Below are 26,002 nucleotides of genomic sequence, written 5' to 3' on the forward strand. Positions count from 1 at the left end.
AGTTTCAGAGCAAAAAATATTTTCTTTGGTTATTTTATTTCATTAAAATGGTCATGTCAGAAGTGTGTGTATGTATCAGTGTGTGAGTGTAAAAGAAATACAACTCCACTTGATCATCTCTGTTCACGGGGATCTCATGGGTATCTCCTTAGGGGCATTAGCAATTTTCTGAAGAATCTTTCTCATAGAGATCGTATTTAATGTCAGGTGCTGGTACACTGATATTTATTGTACGTGGATTGACTGACTCTTTGGACTGTGGGTTAGGTGAACCATCCACATGATTTAAGGATCAGTCCTAGCCTATGGTTTCCTCATTAAGTGACACCTGCATGTCTGTAGTCTTACTCGTTACTAAGGAACAGCTCTAATCTTCATAGCTTGGTCATGTGGTTCAATCTCAATCCCATTAGCCAGTCACATGCTCTCTTCTGCAATGCAATCTAATTTCACAAATACGTATCCACTTATAGCCAATGAGACCATGCAGCAAGGCAATTCTGATGAGGATGCGATTGTTTATGAGTGTGTGTGTGTGTCTGTGTGTGCTGTAAATACTGTACATCTACAAAATCTGAAAATTCTGGCACAGTGACACAAGACTGTCTTTTGTCCACCCCTGTGGAATTCTGGGATGTGACTGTCTGGAAGTCTCTGTCCTTAGAGGTGCTTGGGGATTGGGGGGGGTGTCCGACAGTTTGGTTGCATAGTTCTGGGAAGAGGTGCGCTCAGCGTAGACACCCCCCACACCACTGTGGGGACTGAAGCCAAGTGGTGAGGTTAGAAAAACAAAAAAAAAAATGGATTCACCAAAAGGTCAAAATCCTGAGGTGTTGCAGTGAAAGTCGCTTGAGCAGAGCTTAGCCCTGGTTCATCCCTGTCGGTGTCCGTTTCTGTCCTCCCCGGGCCTCAAGCCATTTTCTTTCATTTTTTCCCGGGGCAGTCTTTTCAGTTCTGAGCACATTGACATTTTCCACACTGCACACATAAACCTTTAAAAATCTTCTCGCCTTTGGTTGGCTTGTTCCTCGTGATGTCAGGGGCGTGACGGGAGCGAGGCTCCGCCCCCCCCCCCCTCTTCGCTCAGAAGCTCTGCACGATGCGCTCGGCCTTCCGGGCCTCGCCGCCCAGCTCGCCGAAGGTGTCGAAGAACTGCTCCATCTCGGCCTGCAGGGCGGCGTTGCGGCGGTCGGCGTCGGCCCGGCCGCGCTCCGCGTTGCGCATCTTTATCTCCACCACGCTGTACCAGCGCCGCTGCTGCTCCAGGCTGGCCCGCAGCCCCGACACCTCGGCCAGCAGGGCCTCGTTCCTCTGCTCCAGGCTGGGGGGCGGGGAAACGGGGGTCATTACGGCCATTATGTGACGGTAACAGTGCGTTCTCTCAGACACACTAAAATGGGACACATACACACACAATGTATGAAGAGACACACACACCAACGCAACAGCACAAGGTGCAGAGTCAACAGGGTTGAAACTGAAAGATTGAGACTCGCACACCTGATATGATGCTCACAGATCAAAGTTTTAATCCCACAATTTGGAGAATTATATCAAGTGTGTGAATCTCATTCTGTCACATACACACACACTCAATGCATGTTCATGCAATGTAAGGACATGAGATTTGTGGGGAGGCATGTTTTGGAAAGGTTAAATTGTGCATGCTACCATGAGCACAGGTTGTAATGAAAACATACAATAAGAGTAGTTTGTGTTTTGTTGATTGTTATTATAGATAGAGGAATTGCATATATGAGAATATTTCCATGACATCGTATATTTGTATTTAGAACTGCAAAGCAGTTACTTAAAATTAGTTCCATTTCAATCTTTTTTTTCAATACATTCAGATATTATCTACATGGATTTCCAAATGCATTCAGACAGTCAAATCTCGCATTTGTGAAATATGTATTTCAATAAATAACTACAAATTTATACTTGCACAGTATATGCCCCAGTTCACACACAACCACGCACATGCGCACACACACACACACACACACACACACTCTGGACAGGTGCCACACAGAGGCATCTGTGTCTGAGCATTTCCCTGCCACTGTTTGTCAAACACCGCATCTCTAATGGAAACATCTATAAATAATTCCCTGAGCGATTACACACACACACACGCAGCCCGTCAATCCTGTGGGCTCAGGGTCCTACACAAATAACATCAGTATTCCAGCGTGTCTCCACAGAGCTGAGAGAGACTCCGCAGAGTGCTGTGAGATTAGCGGGCGATGTGATGTTTCCTGGTGGCTTCCTTTTAAAGGGCAGTGTGCCACCGACATTGAGCCCGGCCTTGTTCAGCGTGACACTTCAGCACCGCACAGGGGATAACTAGGGTGTCTGATTCTGGAAAGCATCTTAAAATAGTCCCCTCCCCTGCCAGCTTAATACATTGATGCCATTGTATCACACTTGTTCCACATGCCACATTTCTGCAATGAAATTCCTGAATTTACCCACACCCTCAAACTCAAAACTGGGCTAAGTGGTTGATAAAAGTTTTATTCAAAATCTCATTTTCTTTCAACCCAACTCACTTAATCGATGCCCAGTGGCGTCACTAGGGTTGGTGTCACCCAGTGCGGGGGGGGGGGGGGAGGGGGAGGTTAATAAACAGGTAGTGTTTAAACACGCCACGAAGACAACCGTCAATCAGACAGGTAACACGGTAGCACCGGAGGGCGGGTGTGGGCACGAGGAATTGCGTGTTATGCATTCAAATGACAAAGCGCTTCTCGTCACATTAATACCGCTAATTGAATCAACCGGCAGTAAACTGCATCAGAGAAACTAGCTGTTTCAACCCATCGCATTAGAAAAAAAACTCTCCCTGTTGATTTGGACACATTGGGAAAACAAAAACAGTCATTTTGGTGTCACCCCTCTGATGGTGTCACATCCGCACCCCCCGCACCCCCCTAGTGATGCACCTGTCGATGCCCTATGTTGCACGGCTGTTTGAGCTAACTGCACTGCTAACTGCTAACTATTCAAACACTGCCATTCAATTTGTCCTCCAAATGAAATACGACGTTAATACTAATAGTGATTAGGTGTGTTGACAGGGGGGATCGCGTCACTCCTTACCTTTTGATCCGGGACTCAAACTCCAGCCTCTGCCTCGCCATCTGCTGCCGGAGCCCGGCCAGGATGCAGTGCATGGCGTTGGAGGGGGGGTGAGGGGCGGGGGCCCCGGGGGTGTCCGGGGGGGCCGAGGGCAGGAAGACCTCACTGCTGCCGCTGCTGAGGGGGGCGTCGGTGAGGGCGGAGGAGGCGGGGGAGTTGACGCGGCGCTCCTCGGGGTCGGTTCTGAGGGAGGGGAGACCGCCGGCGACGGCGTCCTCCACCAGGAGCTCGCAGGAGGACCAGGAGCTGGAGTCGGCGCTGGTGGCGGCGTCCTCGCGCTCGGGCGTACGCGCCCGGGCGCCGCTCCCGCCGGCGTCCATGTTGTCGTACACGGACAGGGTGCTCTCGTGGGCGTCGCTCGCCCTGCGCCTCTCTCGCAGACTGCCCCCCGCCGATCGGCCCCTCCCCCCTCCACTCACCCAGCCGACGGCGCCGCCCGGCGCGGGGCAGCCTTGCCCTGCTGTCGCCGTGGGAACCTCAGGGGGAGACCGAGGGGGAGGGGGTGGGGGCGGGGGCGGGGTGGAAGGTGGAGGGGGAGGGGTCTGGTAGCAGGACAGGAGGAAGTTTTCGTACAGAGGGTCGACGGGGCTGCCGGGGGAGGGCGTGTCGAAGGGGCGGGGCTCCGTCTCGGACTGGCGGCAGGTCGCGGCTTCACCGGGGGGGCTCTGGGGAGGCCCTGTCTCGGCCGCTCGTGGGGACAGGGGGAGCCCCTCGCTGGCCGGGCCGGGGGTGGGGCAGGAGCAGTGCGGCTGGGCCGCGGGGTCCATGCAGAGCCCCTCCGCAAAGGGGGAGGAGCCTGGCCAGGCGTCTCTCTCCCTGACAAACAGGAGGCTGAACTCTCTGATTAGCTCTGACATCAGCTGCTGCACCACGGCTGCTCCTGGGGGAGGGGTCAAGTGTCACATTTCAATCACTTTCTCACTTTCCCTCATTCACACACACACACACACACACACGTACATACACACGCGAACACACAGACACACACAAACATTCTTCTTTCCGCGTGCACACACAAATGCGCACTCAAGTATTCGCTCACTCAATCACTCAGTAACTGACTCAAACATACACACACTCCCCCCCTCCACACACACACACACACACACACATTCTTCCTTCCGCATGCACACTCAATCACTCACTCACTCACTCAATCACTCAATCACTCAGTAACTCACTCAAACATACACACACACATACACATTCTTCTTTTCACATGCACACTCAATCACTCGCTCACTCAATCACTCAGTAGCTCACTCAGACACGCACACGCTCAGAGAGGCTGGTTCTGGAGTGGAATTACAGGCGGGCTCCTGTGGAGGTTCTGAGCTCCTGCTGGCTGAGGTCCAGTCACAGACAGCTGCAGTAATGCTCGTGTAAGTGAGTCTGTGCTGCTGCTCTGCCTCTCACGTTACATAACTAACCGCTGCCTGTATTTCAGCCAGACAGGTTCCTCTGATGTGCATCGGTGTGGCTCCCCTTTTATCACGCAAGCTTTGTTTCATATGGCGGTGATGGGCTGAACAAAGCTTAACGGGATAGGACTGTAATCTCCTGCTCCTGTTATTTCTGTAAACTGTATTATGAGTACAGCCCATCTTTTTCCAGATAGCCACTTATGCATGTATCTGTGCAGCACACACACCAACACACACACACACATACTCATACACATACATACATATGTGCATGCAGACATACATGTGTATACACACCTATACATACATACATATGTACGCACACACGCACACACACACACACACACACACACACATATTCATACACATACATACATATGTGCATGCAGACATACATGTGTATACACACCTGTACATACATACGTATGTATGCACACACGCACACACACACACACACACATCCATGATGCTCATACCTGCTATGGCAATGCAGAACATCATGTGTCACACCTATGACTAATACTCGTATAAACTGCAACAACACAACTCTAAGCCACTCCCCATACATATGTGCATGCAGACATACATGTGTATACACACCTGTACATACATACGTATGTATGCACACACGCACACACACACACACACACCTCCGATGATGCTTTCGGGGTCCTCTGCTTTGGGGCGCAGGATGTTGGGTCCGAACACGGTGGCCAGGTTCGGGGTGCTCATTTTGTTGCTGCTGGAGTGGGACTGAACCTCGTTCAAAAACCTGCAACAACACAGACCCCCTCTTTAAGGCCTGACTTAACCCAATTTTACAAACCCGTAAGGATATAGACCTCCCTCTCTCAGTCTCTGCATTAAATGGCTTATCTCTTTCAAACCAGCGACAGCACAGATCCACTATTTCAGGAACCACCTTACTGATATGCCTGCATGACGCTGAGAATGTATAACAGCACTGCACTATATTCTGTATGATATGATAGTCCTGAAAATATGAGAATGTGAAAAACTATGTATTTGCAGTATTCGGAAGCATGAGTGAAAATGTGAATAAATGACCAATGAAAAGTTTTCATCAGACTCACTGGCAGATGTAGTGCAGTAGGTTGAAGTTGGCCACAGGAAGTTCATGCAAGAGTCCTTTCAACTCTAAAAGACCCTGAGAACACAAGAGAGAGAGAAAGAAAGCAGAAGTCATAAAACTGATTTAATTTGTTTTGCTATATTTTGCCTCATTGGGCTTACGCATGTGTGTTTGTGTGTTTGTGGGTGTGTGCGTGCATGTACATGGGTGTGTGTGTGTGAGTGTGCATGTGTGTGTTTGTGTGTGTGCGCACATGCACAGGTGTGTGTGTGTGTGTGTGTGTGTGTGTATGTGTTTTTGTATGTGTGTGTGTGCGCATGTGTACGGGTCTGTGTGTGAGTGTTCATGTGTATGTTTGTGTGTTTGTGTGCACATGCATGGGTGTGTGTGTGTGAGTCTATACTGAGAGTATCACAGTGCAGTGGTGTGTACAGTACCTGCTTCCTGTCGATGAGGATGTGTTTCCCGCAGAGCAGGAAGTCCTGGTAACGGGAAAAAGGCACCACAGGTTCTGGCAGCTCCCTCAGGTAGAGTTTCAGCAGAGAGGCCACTGTGTGTACGTCCGTACTGCTGGAATACACAATAAATACAGCACACACACACACACACACACGCACGCACGCACACACGCACACGCACACACACACAATGACTACACAGGTCACAGAGAGGGGAAATGAAACAGTAGATGGGCAGTTCTTTAGAAAGAACTTTATTTTATTTCAAAAGAACACTTGAGGATCATCTAAAGAAGACACCGGACACCTCTCATCTGAAACCATGTACAACGGACGGCAGGAATCACCTGCAAAGGTGCCAGGTGTGTGTTTCCCTGACAACAACTGAAAGAGTGCCATGATTACAATCCAAAAGCAATCCTGTCTCAAAGCTATACTGAAACTGAGTCAAAAATCCCAAACGTAATGGGGATTGCGTGAGACACTGGTCCTCAGTCCTGGTCCTGTAGATCCACAGGGTCTGCTGACCTTTGTTGTTATTCAACATTTGAGGAGCACAGCAATTGATCAGGTTAAAGCAATTGATTACACAACTTGGGGCACCAGGTTTCTTGTGTCTGAATCTGTTGCTGAGGCAAGAAGACAAACCAGCAGGATCCGTGGCCCTCCAGGACCAGAATGGAGGATCGGTGGTACGAGCATTGCAAACAACACCTGTTCATTCATTACTAACTTGTTCCTATACATTTACACTGAGGTCAAGTCCCTTGAAAAGGGCACAATGACAGTGTCCTACCTGGGAATCAGACCTGCAACCTTTGGGTTAGAAGTCCAGTTCCTCACCCGTTATGCTACACGGCCGTCCCCCACTGGTCCTACACCGTTCCCCTGCGTGTCTCACGCCTACCTGTCGAAGGAGGGCTTCTCCCCGGCGTCGAAGGCGTCCTGCAGCTCCTTGACCAGCGTGGCCTGGCCGGGCTGGCGGAAGAGCCCCACCTCCTGGAGGCCGCGCTCGCGGATGAACGCCACGCACTGCTCCACCACCAGGGGCGCCGCATGCTCGCCGTACCGCCGCTCGTACACCACCGTCTCCTCCAGCCGCTGGCCAAACACTCCTGCGGGGGGAGGAGAGGGCGGTTTGTCAGATGGAAAATAAGAGGGGGATAGAGATGTAAATGAGATGGATGGTTCAAGGAGAGAGGGGAGAAAAGAAAAGGGGGGGGAGAGTGAAAGAGAGTTTGATGTTTGATGACAGGACCAAGCCATTAAGCCATCAGAGCTTGTCATATCAGACAGAGAGAGAGAGAGAAGAGAGTGTAGATGTGTGCAGGTGCGTTAATGAAAGTATGTTTGAGAGCATATTTGTGTTAATGGGAAAAGGCATGCTGAAAAAAAACAGCATCAAACCTACAAAGAGTGTCACGGATTAACAAGTTGCCAGCCTGCAATGATAAATTTCCCTTCTACAAAATTGAAGGTCTCATTTATTGCACAAACTCAGACGAACATTATTCATTTTAAATTCAGACAGGAAAAGAAACCCCATTTTAGTGAAAGCCTGGTGAAAATGAATAATAATACCACACTTTTTGTGCCATTTTGTGTGAGCCTCATTTCATGATTTGTTGTTCTCTGAATTTTAGTCAACTTTTCTAAAATAAAGCAACACGATCAGATGTCTTTCAGTCCTTGAGTCTGTGGTGTGTTTAGGGTTAAAATGAAACACCCAGAGTAAAAGTGGCATGTGATTGGTTGCCCCCTGGGTCATGTGGAAAGAGGTGAAGGGCTTTTGAGGAATCCGTGAAGCGATAATCGGGGGAAACTGTGTGTGTACACGTTCATATTTCTCCTTGCTTCCTGTGGCAGCATTTTTAACAAGTACCAGTTCCTGAATATAAATTTACACAAGCATCATATTCAAAAAAGAATCTTATTTTGGAAGCAGCAGTAATTTTTGATCCATTTATACTCCATACTGGTATGGAAAATAACATTGTTGAAAAATGGCAAAAGCAGATTACTTTTTTGATACTCATTGATTTAAGATCTTCCGCTGTTTCTGTCTATTTCACCTTCTGAACAAGCATTTCTTCTCCCTTCCATCTACCTCAAGGACAACCTTGTGCACTGTGCACATATTCTGTGCCCTCTGTCCTGAGGCAGTAACTGTTCCTCCGTGCACAGTGAATAAATGATCTCACAGTCTACTGCTGTGTTCTACACAAGGATTCGACCCGACAACCATGTTTGCCCCCATCACCAACTCTGAGTCGGGGCTGACACTGTGTGGGTGAGAGAGCCTGCTGCTGTCGTGGGGTGGTGAGGGTTCCGTGCACTGTTCAAAATGCACCCCTCAACCCCTCAAAAAAGGTGATTCTTGAGAAAAAAGCACACATGGAGGAGACACGTAACCTCAATTCCATTTAAGTACTCACGTCTCCTGAAGCTGAGAACCCTCTTGATCCGCCTGTAGGTGGCGCCGGAGAGGTAGCTGCCGCTGCGGGACAAGGCCTGCTTGTTCTCGGGCATCTTCCTGTCCCGCGTTGCCTTGTTTTTGTCCCTCTCCCTCTGGCCCTCGTTCCCCGGCTTCTCGGCGGGCCCTCCGGCGGTCCGCTCGGTGGGAGAGACCTCTGGCAGCGAGCTCAGAGCGGCAGTCACTGGCATACTGTCTCCTGATGTTGACACAGAGCCACGCAACCTCACACCCCTCCCCTCCCTCTCTCCACCTCCCCCCACTCCTTCTCCTCCTCCTCCTCCTTCGCTCTCCCCCCTCCTCTTTGTTGAGTCAACTTTCTCCTGGCCAGGACACGCCGTTCTGCCTCCTCCTCTCCTCCTCGTCTCCTCCTCCCTCTCTCTTTTTTTCCTTTTTTTTCAGGTATCCAGACGCGACTCCCAGTGTTGCACCCTCAGTTAATGAGGAGAGGCCGGATCCTGAGGCTAGTCTAATTCCACGAGATCTGCATACCCAGGCATTAGGAAATACCGCTCTGCTACGCGCTGTAATCACAATAAAATAAAAAATAAAAAGTTCTCAGGTTGAGGGATTATCCTCTAGTGAGAAGAGATTTCAGGTTTTAAAGGCGCATACTTCAGACGCAACCTGAAGCCGTTAATCTTAAGGAAATGAAGCACTCCAGCCAAAATCCGCGATGCTATCAAGTCTGATTACATCAGCTGAAGCCGATGATAACCTATGTTTCAGAGTTCAGGATTTTTTTTCGAAAGCAAAGGTCATAATCTGCAGAGGATATCAGGCAACCCTGTCTGTAGTCAGCATGTCCAGGCCCATCAACCCCCCACACAGAACCAAATGAAATTGCAGGATGGGCGCAGTAACATGGGTTCCAGAGATCAGGTGAGGCTGGTCTGAAGCAAAAACACACCCTACCTCCCTGGCTAAGGGTGATGAAGGCTCCATTGGCCAATGGGGGACAGGGGGCAGGACATAATGACAAAAGGTCAGATGTTTTTTTTTTTTAGTTTAGCCCGGAGGGGGTAGGTGAGGGCTGACTGGCTTAATGTCAAGTCAAGATCAGAGGGGGGTTGTCATGGGATTTTCAATCCCTGCCTCCTGAGTCTCCAACCAAAAAAAGGAAAGAAAAAAAGAGAAAACAGCGCTTCTCCTCAGTGTGATCCTCTCCTCTCTGACTCTTCCTGGAGCAGACAGACTTCCCGGTCCAGATTGGAGGTCCGTAAGGTGTTCCAGGACCCCAGGGAATTTCTGAGCAGTGAAGCTGTGGAATGCCTTTGCGGGCCTTTCTCCTGTTTCTCTGGTCGCTGATGACACTGCTGAGGGTGCTGGGAGAATAAGACGTCCAGCCAGTTTTTAATTTCCATTCAGCTTCCCGGGGCCTCCCTCTGCGTGCCTCCTTCTCCCTCTCTCCTTCTCCCTCTCCATTTCTCTCGGCACCGGTGGTTCCTCCCCTCTTCCTCAGGAATGCGCTCGTTCTTTCTGCTTCTTCTGAAGCGAGCGGTGGCTCCTTCTCTCACGCTCGCTCTCTCTTTCTCTCTCGGTCTCGCTCTCCAGGCTTGATATCTTTCTCTCACCATTCGCTGGCACTCGGAGGTGTGCTAGGACTACTGCAGGACTCCGTCTCTTTTATCAATGTTCCTCCTCCCCCCCACCTCCCCCCAGTTCCCCTGGGCCCCACCTCTCATCTCCTTTCCAAACACACCCCCTTCCCCACTCTCCTCAACACAGCAGAGCCAAGCTTAAACTGGCACTTTCTTTAACTTATTTCTCCTTAGTAATCATTAACAAGAGGGAACAGTAGCAAAGGATTACTAAAAAATAAACAGACCTCCCCCCCTCCTCCCCCTCAATTGTTCCATGGAGTTTCTATAACAGCCCCCCGACCCCCATAAACTGAGTTTGCACCCTGAAGCGTAAATCTACTGCTGATAAGAAGCCCATCAGTGCATAACAAGCTGATTGTTGGCACAACTTTTCCACAGCGTTAATGTGGCTGCATTCAAAATGCTGTGACATCACCCTTATCCCACTGGCTTGTTTTCTCTCCAGCAATGCTAAAATCAGGAGAATAGAGACTCTAAACGAGCACAAAACAGCAGCTGGGTGTGAGGCTAAAGACCTCGCACAGAAGCTTGCAGTCAGAGAAGGCAGAGTTAGTTACACTCCGTGTGTTCCCCCTTATACAGAAGCCAAGCCGTGTAAAGGTCGTCAGCAGGACCCATGTCGGATAATGTGGGTTGACGCTTTCACACCAACGGCAAACACGTGACTTACCTGGATTGTTGCTAAGGTGTGAAAGTGGTTTGAGTGGGGGAATAATCCACTACAAAGAGCGCTTTATCCACAGTCTTGCTTCTTTGAATTGATAAATGAAAGCTGCTTGCAATTCAAAACTTTTCCTATTGAATTGTCCATCAAAACCTCACATTTCTGTAGCAGAGGACTTATTACTATAATTATGCAAAGTAACATTTGGCAACTCACTTTGTAAAAGATAAGGCAAATAATATTTGGTATGAATTAAACCTGATATTAAACTTTTAAGAGTAGCCCAGCTTCATCCCAGCTAATTATAGAGGACTAAGCACGTTGGCATGAAAAAGTATGAGATTCTGTATGTATTTTGAGATGTGTTGGTTGTGAAACACCTACAGTGCCATGAAACGGTATTTGCCCCCTTCCTGATGTCCTCTATTATTGCATTTTTGTGACCCTGAATGGTTTTAGATCTTTAGAAAAAATGTCACATTAGGCAAGAAGAACTCGAGTAAATGCAAAACACAGTTTTAAAAACTCAATAAAGATGCTGTGGCAAGAACTGCTCTAAAACCTACCAATTCGTCTGAAATAAATCAGTTCTGCAAAGAAGAGAGGGCTAAAATTCCTCCGTTGTTCTGTGAAAGACAGATATAAAATTATAAGAAGCATTTGGTAGCAGCCATTGTTGCTAAAGGTGGTGCAACCAGTTAAAGGGGCCATTTACTTTCTTCACATGGGTGATATGAGCGTTATGTAATAACATTTTAATTAAATAAATTAAATAATCATTTAAAAAATTTGAGTTTTGTGTTTACTCAGTTTCCCTTTGTCAAATATTACGTTTTGTCTAAAGATCTGAAACCATTCATGCAAAAACAGAAGAAATCAGGAAGGGGAAAAATACACGGTTTCACTGCACTGTAGGTGTTTCACAGTTTCACAAGGCAGTTCAAAACTGAAGATCCTTACCAAGATAACCTCGTGGGGACTAACCCAAAATAAGGACAGTTGGAGCCCTCACAGCTCAGAAGCACAACACCTTTACAGAAACAGAATGACATTTGGGACGTCTTCATCAACAAATCAACAAACGAGAGTCAACAAAAAAGAAAGTGATTGAAATGTAGGTTTCCAACTCACAGGTTCTTGAAAACCCATATTTGTTTTAAGCGTATGGTTAAGGTGTAGGTTTTAAGGATTGTCAAAAAAGTATAGGTTTTCCAAAAAAATAGAAAACCTTTTACATTTTTTATTAAATTGAATGCCTGATATAGGCCTGTTTATTTTGTCAGTGGATGGATTACTAACCCCCTGCAATGTGCTTCTGTAGGAGATTGACAGATGAGCCATAACCGGCACTGAAAGGAACCAGGTACACACATATCATTACATTACATTACATTACAGGCATTTAGCAGACGCTCTTATCCAGAGCGACTTACACAACTTTTTACATAGCACTTTTTTACATTGTATCCATTTATACAGCTGGATATATACTGAAGCAATGCAGGTTAAGTACCTTGCTCAAGGGTACAACGGCAGTGTCCTTACCCGGGAATCGAACCTGCGACCTTTCGGTTACAAGCGCAGTTCCTTACCCACTGTGCCACACTCAGCAGTGCTGTTTAGAGAGCTGGGATAAGTGTGCTTCAGAGACCCAGCCAGATTGAGATCTTCCTCACACTCTTCTTCAGTGATCTAGACCTGATGTACTCATCCCAGGAGACAAAGGCACAGTCGGAGGCCAAATCTGTCCCCCTGACCCAATTAGTCAGTGGTCTCAGAGGAGCTGCGTCAGACCTGGAGTCTATGAATCACCATCACACAGCCCATTGTTTCACCCTCTGCCACACCCAACACTCAAGAGAATGTGGGTTTGGGAACCACCACCCCCCCCCCCATCACATCTCCTTAGAAGGGTGTGTGTGTGTGTGTGTGGGTGTATGTGTGTGTGCATGTGTGTGGGTGTGTGCATGAGTGTGTGTGTGTGGCTGTGCACGTGTGTGTACCTGCGAGCGTGTGTGTGCGCGTGTGTGCGTATGTGTGCGGCTGAAAATGTCTGCCAAATAACTAAATTGCAAAACTGTAATTGTAGCATATGCATTGTTGAAATTATTGTTGAATTATGCTTTTTAATACAAATAGTTTCAGTATGCTACAGAAATGGTCGGAAAAATATCAAACAAAGTGCTTTGCTGTGAGCAGCAACAGACCATCACACATGAGCAATAGACATGTTGTCTGGAACATGTTGACATTTATAGGAAAAATATGAGCTGGCATATCAGTCTAATAGTTTCATGACACAAGGTCACAGGGTTGTTTTTGTTCTGGTATGTTGAATAAGAACATAATCTGTCTTCAAATGAATTACAGCGCCTCAGAATGCAAAGAGAAATATCTGAAAACAATAGGTCTATGAATACTCACAGACACACACATATGCATGCAGAAACACACAAACACACACACACACACACACACATTTTCATGGATGCCAGATCAACCAATCTTATACACATATTCCATTATAATTATAATTGGTATTGCATGAAAGAGATTATTTTCTATTTCTGTGAAGTTTTAATGTATGATTCTGTTCGGCCCAGAAATTCTTCTGTGCGGTGTATATTTGACATATTTTCTGAAGTTTCTGACAACCTGCCAGCTTTACAACGGCTGACATCAGGGAAATCTCAGATTGGTGAATTAAAGCGCAAAAAAAAAAAAAGGTTTCTTTTTCGTCAATAGATTTTCCTTAAAGTGACAATACTCGCACCTGAGTACAGTCTTTGAGTACTCTACCCTGCTCTGGTTGCACTGTTTATATCATGTGTCTCGTTTATGAGTTAAAGTGACTCCAGGCATGCCCTACAGTATCTGGGATTGGCCTGACCTCAGCCGGGTCACCTGTGCAGTTTACCTGTGAAGGGTATCCAGACGCCCTTGTTGAGGGTCTTCAGCCACTCCTCACCTTGACCACAGCTGTTGGACAGGAAGAAGTAGGACCCAGGGCTGACTGGCACGTCCCGGTTCCCACCTGAGCGACAGGGTCAGAGAGAGGACAGAAAGGTGAGAATTACTAGCGTACATAACCTGAATGAAGGTTTCCTCTGACTCAATAAAAGCAGAGGGAGCTGTTCAGGCTCACTTCAATGTTTTTTGGCCACAACTCAAATGTCAGCTAGTATTTCATATTTGATCATTTCTGGACGGTTCTTTTGAATAATCGAGAGTTATTAATATTTAACCCTCCTATTATCTTTGGGGTCAATTTGACCCCATTCAATGTTTAACGTCTCTAAATAAATGATTGACATCATTTTTTTTGCTTCATATTTAATGACTTTTCCTTATTTAATGGGGACAACTGGGTAAACATAAAATTAACATGATGATATGTTTTCAATGTCCTGTACACATTTTGTACGCATCGGTGTTCTTTGGGGTCAATTTGACCCCAGGCTGTTTTAGCTGTATAAAACATATAAGAAATATTAACATTTTACACACATTTGTCTTGGTAGTTTTGGATGATATTGAGGTCACAATAACATGCAATTTTATAATCTTCAAAAAACTTTCATCTGCTTTAGGGCCCTAACCTAACATAATCATACCTGTAGTAGTGCGAGAACCACTGATAGTTCGCTTTCACTTGCTCTGTGTGATCACTCTTTATGATCTCTCTCAATTGAAAATTTCTGTATGATTTTATTTACTCTGACTCCCTGATTGTTTTTGTTTATTTTTATTGATCTTATGGGTTTGATTGCTCCTTTTTATCAGGTACTTTTGTTTTATGTTGTATTGTTAGTAACTCCTGTGTTTACTGCTGCCTATTTTGGCCAGGTCACTCTTGAAAAAAAGATTTTTAATCTCAAGAGTTTTTTTTACCTGGTTAAACAAAGGTTAATAATAATAATAATAATAATAATAATAATAATAATAATAATAATAATAATAATAATAATGACCTCTAAGCAAAGGTTATCTGCCAATGAGGTTTTGTCACAGCTCTTCGATAGTGAAAGTGACAGAGGAGAATGTGTCTGAGACAGAGGATAATGTTGAGGAGGACCCTGATTATGAGGTATCCTCCTCTGATGAGAATGAGGCCCTTAGTATTGACCCTCCTGTTGTCTCTCAACCACCAACAGACACGTTACCTTCCAAAAACTGAAAGTTATTATGGTCCCTCTCCCCACTTGAACGACAGGGTAGACTTAGTGCTGCTAATATCATCAAAATGGTTCCAGGCCCCACCAGATATGCTGTCAGCCATGTCCAAGACATAAAATCAGCATTTGAGCTCTTTGTAACACCATCAATCGAAAAGGATATACTTGAGATGACAAACTTAGAGGGGAGGCATGTGTATGGGGACAGTTGTAAAGACTTGGATGTGACCCACTTGCAAGCCTACATTGGGTTGCTCATTTTGGCAGGAGTCTACAAGTCAAAAGGCGAAGCAACAGCAAGCCTTTGGAATGCTGACACTGGAAGGGCAATATTTCCAGCCACCAGGTCTCTAAAGACATTCCATGCTTTCTCCCGTGTCATACGCTTTGATGAGAGAGAAACAAGGCAGGGCCGATGAGAGCGTGACAAACTTGCAACAATACGGGATGTATGGGACAAGTGGGTTCAGCAATTACCCTTTCTTTACAATCCAGGCCCCCACGTGACTGTGGATGAATGTCTGGTTGCGTTTTGTGGGCGCTGTCTCTTCAGACAATACATACCAAGCAAACCGGCCAAATACGGTATCAAAATATGGGCAGCATGTGCTGCACAGTCCAGCTATGCCTGGAATATGCAGATGTACACTGGTGAATCCCCTGGGGAAGCACCTAAAAAAATCAGGGCATGAGGGTGGTACTAGACATGGCTGAAGGACTGAATGGTCATAACATTACATGTGATAATTTTTTCACATCGTACTCCCTGTGTGAGGAACTGCTGAAAAGGAAGGTTACCATGTTGGGGACAGTGAGAAAAACCAATTGTAGGTCAATCAGTGAGTTTTTATGGGGATTGCATATTTTTCATAGTCGCGTAATAGGTATTCTGGATGTATAAGGGGGGGGGGGGGGCTTATTTTTTATTTAAAGGGCTATTTAGGTAGTCAACAAAGAAACATAAAGTACCTGACACAAAATTGCGGTAAAAATTTTAATTATTATCATTTTCTGGAGGTTTAAATTGCTGTGGTCAAATTGACCCCAAGGATAAAAGATGTTAGTAAATTTGAAGATAACATGAGGGTTAAGTGGGAAAAACATGTTTTTTCTCTCTCTCTCCTTTGTTAAATTTGGTGTGGAGTAGGATTGATTCCCCAGGGTGGCAATGCTTACAAACCCTTCAGTTTGGACTACTTCAGCAATGCTTGTCTGACCCTGTGGATGACATGTCAAGCACAGACCACTCACTGTGGCCTTGGTATTGGTGTCTGTTAAACTAATCAATAATAATGCAATATTGGTCGATTGCCCATTGGGACAAATCACTTCAAGATTAGATTGAAATGTCTCCCAGAATTTATCGTCTGTGTATTTTCACTGTGCTGGGAAAGAACCAGCCCAAGACGCCAACCCCCCGTTGGTCTTGTGCAAAAACTCCCAGTTTCTCTTTGATTTGGATGGATAGTGTGCTATGTTATGTCTTTCCTTCCCCTCTTAGTTTCGTCCCAGCAGATTTTTCAGGGAAAGAGACACTGTGTCCTGCTGAAAGAAGACAGATCACCACTTAATCTCCAGGGTCTTTACTCAGAGAAGATCAAGGACCAAGATGATCCAAGAAGACAAATGCCGTTCTCTGATCTCTGCCTTTAAGTTTCAAAATCAAAATAATAAAATAAAAAAAAACTCATACTGCGGCTGCCAGACCAAACCTCTTACTGAACCCATATCCAGTCATCACAAATCTGATGCAATCACTGCAATACGAAGGGAGAAATGGCTTTTCATTATGCGGATTAAATTTTTTAAAAGTCAGAGTTCTGACAACCGGTTTCGTCAGATTCTATTGATTTTTTTACTCTTAAAGTGTTTTTTCCCCAGAACTTGAAAATAAAAAAAATAAAAAATTAAGGTCTAGGCTGTGCAACTTTGGAACAAATTCAGCTGAAAGTGATGTTTGCACTCCCTTGTATGTGGGAGCTGGATACTGTTAGGCAAATTCATAATAACTGAGACGAAGGTGCTCATAGCACATGCACCTAACCTTTAAATAATGCCTAAGATGAATAATTGACTACTGATCTCAGTACTGCAAAGAGCAGCATCCCTTCCACTCATGTAAATATCTGCTTTCTGTCCCAGCCATGTGATAGGTAAACAACCTAAGATGCAGATGTTAATTGTTCTGCACTGGCATAACAACAGTACAAATATCCATGATAATCAACAGTGTTGCAACATAACCATATCGGGGTTATTATATCCCACTCTTAGACAATGTGTGCTCATATGCATTTTTATATGCCCTGCTTAGCATGAAAATAACCCAAGATGATAAAAAGTTATGATCAAAACCCTATGAAGAAAGTCATGAAGTTCACAGATGGCCACCTTGAAGCACATCTTCATTGAGCACAGAGAAAACTCATTTCATCAGACACATTTTATTTATAGCCTATTACTTCTACAGTAACAAAAACTATTAAAAAAAACCTGAAATCGGTATTCCAAGGACTTTAAAGTCAGTCTGACTGCTGAAGTTGTACCCGTTGACCAATGTGCTTAACTTGAATTGCTTCATGAAGTTTCCCACTTGAAAATATTCTGTATGACAAAGTCTAGTTAGATAAGGCTATTCGCTTTGGAAATAAGAATGTACAGTAACATGCAACAAATCCATTGTTGGCAAAACTAAAGACTCTCCCTGTTTCCAATTTGATGATTGCAGTAATTCTGGAACGCATACTGTACTTACTGTAAGCGCAAGCCACGTTTGTTGTTTGAATGAACATTTACGGGATCTGTGCTAACAGTTTTGACAAATAGCCAGGTATTTCAGAAAGTTTTTTTTTTTTTTTTTTTTTACAAACTGAAGACCGAGAAAAATCTAAATGAAATTCATTGTTTTCTTAATATCGGGGTGTTAATTCTATGAACCCTTATATCCAGTATGGATTTGGCAGAGGGAACGTGTGGCCAGTAAACCGGTAAACTGGCCTATTTAGTGGTTTGTTGTGTAATCACACAGACGTTGTTGTGCCAGCCATGTAGACCAATGGATTTCTTTTGTTTTCAGATCCTTGCACAACATAGGAAATATCCCGAGGCACATTTTAATGAATGTAAACCTTGCAATTACGTTTACGTACAAGAAATCCTACGCTTGCTTAAATTCGTTCCTCTCTGTTAAATGCAAAGTTCCGTATCGGTCAGACGGCATCATAGCGTCGTTCTGATCGTTTCAGCTATTCCGTCTCCCCCCACGCTGATGGGGAGCTGGGAGATGGAACCTGCACGAACCTGTCCTGTACCTGTATGTACCTGCGCAGACGCTGACGGTTCCCTGAACCCCTACTGCCAGCCTACGCAGGTCCCGTCCCGTGTGTCACAGTCTGGGGAGTTCACCCCTCTCCTCCCATACCAGGGCACCAGTGAGACGCAACCAAGTCTCCAAAAACACACACAGATAAGGCGGTGTTTACTGAACATGACATGTTTTGGGCTCGCTTTTCACCGCTCTGTAAAACAAAGTGCCACTCTTTGGGGTGGAGTTTCACAGTGGCGCTGTGTGTTCCTCTCTTGACTGTTTGGGACTGGGTTGGTGCAACGGTATTTTAAAAAAGAGATTTACGTTTCTCTTTTCTGATGACTTTCTCTATTTTATTTTTATTTTTAACACCATTTTTCTTTTTCTTTATGAATGGCTGTATGTGTGTGTGGGCCCAACCATGTGTGTTTATAAGTCCTCTGTCATTTGGGAGAGCACAGAAAAGAACCAGCTCTCTTAATCACAGCACCTTCATATTGTGCCACAGGGTGCACCACAGGAGTCTGGTGCCTGATTAAATATGGACAATTCTACAGACTGAATCCCTCCCTCCCAGTTTGAGGCTACACCCATTTATGTGCCCTCCCGTGGGGCTGTAAGCCACAGCTCCCATTGGCCTGCCATGGATTATATAAAAAATGGAAACCATTCACACACTGGAACCCACTGACAAGAACAGCTACCCAGCCAACCCGACTGTTTTATTTAAATATTTACCTGTCGCCCATAACCACATAACCCTGGCACCGTCTCTCTGAGACAGAGTGGACTTTACTATCATAGTGCACATGTTGCAAGGCGTGACTAGCTTTAATGTCTTGAGACTGTCAGACCTTGGCCCTGGGCACTCATTGTGCCCCTTTGGTTGCTGTGGCAACAGGATGACCTCTCAGAATGAATTGGCCTACCTCATCAGTCACCTTTTAGTACAGAAAAAAGGGTTAGTAACGGGGATAAGGGATCATTAAATGTCCTAATTCAATTAAAAGAAATGTTGTCTTTTCTTACATTTCCCCCCACTGGTATTAATCACTCAGCCGGGTTAGCCCGCTGTAATTAAAGAGCACTCTCAGATCCACGCACCTTCCAGGAGAGTACGGTCATTCATTTAGGCGCAGACAGTTTTCTTAATGAGCCGTGAGCTGTAAAGAGCCCATTTAAACTGGAGGATCAATGCCTGGTGAATTGTCCTCTATTGGACTGTCCCAGGTTGTGCTGTCACCGTCCTGTCACTGCTGTGCTTCTAGAGAATACACTGGCCAGCGCTCTGGGATACTGCAGTGTTGAGTAACAGCGCTGTTCATCTCCAGAGTATTGCGCTACTGTGGCACTGTGCTTTTCTGCTCTGTAAGCTACAGCAGGGTTGAGGCACTGCACTGTCCATCTGTCGAGAACTGCAGTACTGAGTCACAGTACTTTTCTAATCTTGTAGTATTGCATCATTGTCCTTTCCATCTCTAGACGATTACAGTATTAAGTGATGGCGCCATCTTGCTTTGTACAAAAATGTGCAATTTATTACACATGAAAAAAATTGTTTTCATTTAAAAGCAAACCCCACAGACTAATACATGGCCCCTGGTGGTCTCCATCCCCCATTTTTGGGACCCCTTCATTTCTGGCCTTCAATTCAGTAGGATAAACAGTAACACCAGACAACGTTTTAGATAATCAAGAATGGCCAATTGGCAGGAGAACAGATCTAAGTGCAAGTTCACGATCCAAGCCACACAATCTGGCTTAGATTTTTTATTCTTTCATTGTTATATATCATAATTCTTTCATTTACAAGGTAATGATGTCCTATTGCAGTGATGAGACGTAATTAAGGGAAGGACTGCGGATCAATATCTTTGGGAATCAAACAGCTGCAGCGGAACATGTTCCCCCAGACGGTTAATGAAGATGCTGCAGACCCAGTTACCGTAATGAGCATCCTCTGAAGGGGTGGTCTGGGTCTAACTGAACTTTATTACTTAGCGGTCTGCTTTTCGAGTCTTGCATCATTAAGACAAATGCATTAGTTCATTATATCAGAGAGGGAAAAGCTCCGGCAGATTCCGCGAAAATCACATTATTCTCAATACTCTTAAAATGACCTCAAGCTTTTTTTTCTGTTAAATTTCTTCAAATATCTGATGATTTTTTGCTGCATAAAATATGTAGGCCTATATCCAGTGAGGTTATTTATTCTTAGTATTAGCTTACAGTTTGCCTACAAACCCGTGCAATATAGCTGACATGATTCTGTTTAGCTTTCTGGTTTATTTGATGGCGACAAGGTGATTATCTCATCTTCAAAAACCCACCGTGTCACACGTGAATCCTGAGAGGTGCTGATTAGAGATATTGGTGGTAGATCTGCCCAGAAATACAACCTTGTTTTAGTTCTCCAGTCAACAAATTCAATACCCATTAATATGTACAAATTAAATAAAGGTTTGATTTACAGATTGAAAATATGACAAGTCTATATAGTCACCAGAAACTCAGAATTTCTGAATTTCAGCTATATGCCTTTTTCTTTCAAGTCACAGAGATCACCCTTCAGACTTTAATGAAAAGCTACACTGGGTATGATTGCTATCCAGCTAACATGCTAATCAGTGTTGCTTGCTTTAAAAAGCCCTGATTGGCTGTATTGATATTTCAGCTGAAGGTGACAGACTTTGCCTTGTACTGAAGTAGAACTTCAGTTAAACTGAATGGTAGTTTCCCCATAAGATTTTCAACTAGGGACATTTGCCACTAGGGATGCCATATCATGGGTTAAAAAGATATGATGAGAACCCACCCTGAAAATTCCAGGTAACCATGGTTTCACAATATTGATGAATGCACCATGAACGCACTGCTATAACTGAATATAATTTATCAATATTAGCATGAGTACAATTCCAGCTTTGAAATCATGTGCCCCAGTGCTTCCTGGTTATGAATAAATATGTTTACTTTAGTTATTTGCTACGGGGTTCTCAACATATTTGAGAACGATGATTTAAAGAGATCAAAATTCTAGTCATGTGCTTAAGTAAGGTAAGGGGTAAGAAGTTACAGAAATTACAGAACTCCTGTGTTCCAGAAGATAACACCCACCAGTGTGAACTGTTTAATTCCAGCAAAACCATTTGAACTGAATTCATGAAAGAAAGCTTTTGGTACAACCTAATTACAACCTTTTTTTTTGATTGAGTGCAAGTTGCTCATATAATGTTCAAATAACACTAAAGTGAAGAAATCTGTAACTTTGGACTAGAATACTCAAATATGTAATTTTTTTTATATAGTACTGGAATGATGCGATTCATCTTCCAGACTTAAATAGCTTTAAAGTTTGACTGAATCCGAATCAATTGAAGTCTGGCTTGATTGCATTGAAAGTGCCTTTACTGTAAACTGGTTTGATCTAGAGGACTGACTGGTTTACACATCCTTGATAATATCATAGTTGCAGCAACATGATTTAAACATGCTTCCATTTACCAGTATGTTATACTTCCCATCGATCTGCAGCCTGTGGGTGTTGGATAGAGATGTTCAGGTTAACCGTCTTACTGCACTGGGAGTCCCCAGCCACAGGGTGATCATTTCTGGGGGCTGCGGCAGAAATGCATGGGGAACCCCTGTCGTAATTGCCAACCAAATGGCTTATAGTAAGGACGCACAAATCTGAATCCCTTTTACTACTCGCTGATTCCAATATCCTCCTGTAGGGGGAGAAGACTCTGGTATAAAGCTGAAAAACCAAATATTGCACTATGCTGAAACCTGTTGTTCAAGCGGTCATAAAAATAATGCAAATAATATTTTTGGAAATATTTTCACTGCATAATGTTTTTTTGTGTGCACTTGTATTCAAAAATGTAAATGTAAATACTAACTTTTTTTCTCAATAGGACATCAGGTTTTATTCACTTAATGATTAACTGTGAACACACGCTCTTATGAAAACGGTGTAGTTCCCTCACTGTGAAAAGTGGAAGTTAACATTTGCTTTTGTGGCTTTTGATTACTGTATTATGGACGTTTTAATGCTGAACTGAGCACTGGTCATAGGCTGGAGGTCTCAAACGGTAATGCTCTGAGCTGATCCATTTCCAGAAAGAAAACAAAGACCGTTTTGGTACACAAGTCAAAGAAAATATGTATAATGTCCACATCATCCATCGTATGGCTTGTGATTGTGAACAAGAAACAAGGTCCAGAGGCCATCCCTTTTGAATTTTTCGATCTAATTTGTCCTCCCGTGGGAACAGAGATCGGTCATGAGTAAATGCATTTGTAAATACAGTTGTAGGATGGGGGGGTGGAACTTCTGTCATGTACGGCAAAAAAACTGGATTCTGCTCTCGTCTTCCTTGTGTGGGAGCAGGTATGTAACATGGTACCACTTAAATATAAATGAGTCATGACAATCAAGCCCGAGAGGTCATAGGTCATCAATGACAGACGTCAGCCATAACAGGGTGAGATCTGGAGATCTGAAATCTGAGATCACCCATTACAGAATTATATATTTACCTATGAGGTCATATCTTGATAGTAGAATTGCAGTATTTTTGTAGAATTGCAGTGCTTGCCAAAATTGTGATGAAGTGCAAGATTCTTATTCAGGGTTAAGAACTAAAAGCTTTTCTGTTAGAATGATTGCACAAAAAAATCTTATAATAATTTTACACAAGAAAATGCAGCTGGCCTTATTTGCTCCTTATGTAACACTTTAATCCACCTATTGGTAAATAAATGATCCGAAACCTGTGCGACCTTTGTCACAGTGGCGTGTAACGCAGGAGGTTGAGTTAGCATGGCTCCTGAGGGCTCTTTTACGCCCTCCAAAGGTCACACATATCTGCTGCTCATTCAGCCTCCCTGCTTAGGCAAAGGGCTGAGCCGCTGCTACAGTGCATTCTGGGGGATTTCTGTTCCGGCGGCTAAAAACTTCAATGCTTTAAACATCAACGCTTTAAATAGTTTGAATTAAACATGATTTCTGTTGTGTACTTAGCGAGAGATGCACATTTTCAGCATTTGAAACTTTGAAGGTTGTTTGAGCTGCAACTCGCATCAAATTGGCGGTAACACTGACTGTCCTCATGCTGTTGTACAGAGAGAACCAGGCGATATTCTGACAGACGGATGCTTCTGAGCTCGATTCCCGGTGACCTGTTTTTGGCGTCGACTCGGCGGTCTGTCAGAGGTCTGCCTGTCACTGAGCGGCCGGCCCCCGTCTCTCTCCCGCCAACCTATTTCAGCCTCTCCTTCATTACTGTGAGTGCCCCTCACTCCACCTCAGAGGCCATAAATCACCCGGCCAATTAGCACAGCGCTGATGTGATGGCTGCCCTGACCCCTCCCCCAAACAACCACTCCCTGGAGGATAGAGCCGCTGGCTTCACGCACAGGACAAAGATACGCATTCCTCCTTTTGACACAACCAATTCACTTTATTCAAATGTTTTCCCTCCCTTTCTCAGGTTCACTCTGAGGTGTCGCTGTTTCTAATTGTGTGAAGCATTTAAAAAGCAGAGCTCAGGTCTTTCTCCTGTACTAAAACGAAGAGAAAAACCATTCACGTTATTTGACTAGAAAGTCAAATTCATTAAAAAAAACTCTATAAGTCAAGTCTTAAATTCTATGCATCTGTTTTGAGCTTCAGTGCCTGATTAGCTTAGCATTATTTGCGTTAAATTTTTGTCTGTTTTCAGCTGAGCATGTTCACCCATTTTTTCACAATCAAAGAACAGAGAGGCAGACATTGGCTCTCCCCTTTGGCCCTATGCCCATATGAAACGCCTAGCCGCTGTCCTCAGCCTCAGGTTATATGAACAATGGATGTGAGGGGTGTAAACAGCACTGTATATTTACCTGACTGCATTTTCTTAGTCAAGGTAATGCGTTAGCAACTGGCTCTCTGTGTTTGCCCACAGAATCATCCTAATCAACTAACACAGACTCTCAACCGCAAATTTATACTAATCAGCTAACACAGACTCTCGACCGCAAACTTGTACTAATCAGTTAACACAGACCATCGACCACAAACTGATCCTAATCAGTTAACATAGACCATCGACCACAAACTGATCCTAATCAGTTAACACAGACTCTCGACCGCAAACTTGTACTAATCAGTTAACACAGACCATCGACCACGAACTGATCCTAATCAGCTAACACAGGCCCTCCACTGCAGACTCATGCTAATCAGCTAACACAGACTCTCATACACAAAGTCACCCTAACTGGTGAACACAGACCCTTGCAATCCTTATCCACATTGATTCCTTAGTCTTCACTGTAAAGGAATTGAGAGGCTCAATTGACATATCAGATTAAATAAAGCTAAACGAATCAAGTATCTTCTCAATATATTCTGATCCAGTTAAATTAAATAGTACAGTCAAACTCTCTTCAACTCTCTCTCTCCATGTTCCTGTCATTGTGGTCACCTGCCCTATGCACATCTTATATACTTGTTGGTCCCAATGAACTAATTCTATGACTATTATGAGGAAACTATCCTGACTGTACCTGTATCCCGAGGTCAGAGGTCACTGGAGGAAGCACTGTGGCTAGCTCCATTCTAGGCAAGCTATCAATATCTGTGAGAAAAACCGTCCGTGACTATTCTGGTGGCTGCCCACATTTATGTGTTTTTTTCTGCCCCCTAGTGGTAAAAAGAAATAAACTGCCATAACTTTGCCCGGGTGCCACTCTCACAGCCCTTAAATCCCACTTCCAGAAGGTTTGCACACCCGTGGCCCAACATACGTTTTGATTGGTCGCGGTCTGAGATGAGATGAAAGACGCGCACAGAGAGCACCGCTCATAGCCAGGCGGAATCTCGGAAACGAATGCCAGGTGACCTGTTGGAGGAGAAATGCAGACAGAGGGATGGACGGAGGGATGGGGGGAAAAAAGTGAAAACGGAAACTGACCTTTCCGCGCGGCGCTATCGTACTTCCAGGACTTGAAGCAGGCGAGCCCCATGCTGCGGGTCTGTGTCGCTGTCCCAAAACCCCTCTTAACCCCCGTGGCGCCCTGTCGCCAGACCTCCCTGCGCCTCCCCGCGTTCCCGCATCATCTCAGAGAGCGCAGAGAGAGAGGATGAGAGTGAGAGGGAAAGAGAGAGCAGGGAGAGAGAGAGTGAGAGAGAAAGAAAGAGCTGGGAGAGAGAGAGAGAGAGAGAGAAAGACAGGGAGACAGGGAGAGCGAGAGAGTAAGAGAGCGAGAGAGAGAGAGAGAGAGAGAGAGAGACAGGGAGAGCGAGAGAGTAAGAGAGTAAGAGAGCGAGAGAGAGAGGGAGAGAGAGCGAAAGAGCGAGAGAGGCTTTTCCACACACTGAAAACACTGCCGCTGATGCACCACACTGGCCACAGAGGGGAGTCTGCTCAGCTCTGCCATGACCTGGGACACCGCCCACCATCTCCCCCCGGCCCCCCCACCCCACTCCCAATGCTGGGGGGTAATGCAGGAATAGGACAAAACCAGTCAAACACTCACACACTCATACACATGCACGCACACACATGTACACACAATCTCCCAAACACACACACACTCATACACACACTCACTCTCACACACGTGCACACACACACAGACACACAGACATACACACACACGCGCACACACACAC

The 26,002-nt window shown here is 45.0% G+C and overlaps 1 protein-coding gene across 3 annotated transcripts; it reads right to left on the reverse strand.

The window, feature by feature from the left end:
• Window positions 1-17: 17 nt before the first annotated feature.
• Window positions 18-25,695, reverse strand: LOC135263626 (rho GTPase-activating protein 24-like). 3 transcript variants are annotated; one of them, XM_064351897.1, is made up of 8 exons: window positions 25,302-25,695; window positions 13,778-13,894; window positions 7,027-7,234; window positions 6,099-6,231; window positions 5,663-5,736; window positions 5,219-5,340; window positions 3,106-4,024; window positions 18-1,321 (listed from the first exon to the last, which is right to left on the reverse strand). In XM_064351897.1, the coding sequence occupies exons 1-8, from the start codon at window positions 25,351-25,353 to the stop codon at window positions 1,084-1,086; spliced, it is 1,863 nt and encodes a 620-aa protein (XP_064207967.1). In that variant the 5' UTR covers window positions 25,354-25,695; the 3' UTR covers window positions 18-1,083. The 3 variants fall into 3 exon arrangements, with proteins under 3 accessions (XP_064207967.1, XP_064207966.1, XP_064207965.1); XM_064351896.1 differs by lacking the exons at window positions 13,778-13,894; window positions 25,302-25,695 and adding an exon at window positions 8,555-8,834 and having other exon boundaries at window positions 6,099-6,228; XM_064351895.1 differs by lacking the exons at window positions 13,778-13,894; window positions 25,302-25,695 and adding an exon at window positions 8,555-8,834.
• Window positions 25,696-26,002: the final 307 nt, after the last annotated feature.

The sequence above is a fragment of the Anguilla rostrata genome, chromosome 9 (genome assembly GCF_018555375.3).
Source record: "Anguilla rostrata isolate EN2019 chromosome 9, ASM1855537v3, whole genome shotgun sequence".
In the NCBI taxonomy this organism is placed as follows: domain Eukaryota; kingdom Metazoa; phylum Chordata; class Actinopteri; order Anguilliformes; family Anguillidae; genus Anguilla; species Anguilla rostrata.

What these genes read in the sequence shown, in the direction of transcription:
- LOC135263626 (XM_064351895.1), bottom strand. Translation starts at nt 8,783, where the DNA reads ATGCCAGTGACTGCCGCTCTGAGCTCGCTGCCAGAGGTCTCTCCCACC. An exon ending in GGTTCTCAGCTTCAGGAGAC is followed by an intron (nt 7,235 to 8,554) that starts GTGAGTACTTAA and finishes CTCCCCCCGCAG; the next exon opens with GAGTGTTTGGCCAGCGGCTG. An exon ending in TTTGAGTCCCGGATCAAAAG is followed by an intron (nt 1,322 to 3,105) that starts GTAAGGAGTGAC and finishes CCCGCCCCCCAG; the next exon opens with CCTGGAGCAGAGGAACGAGG.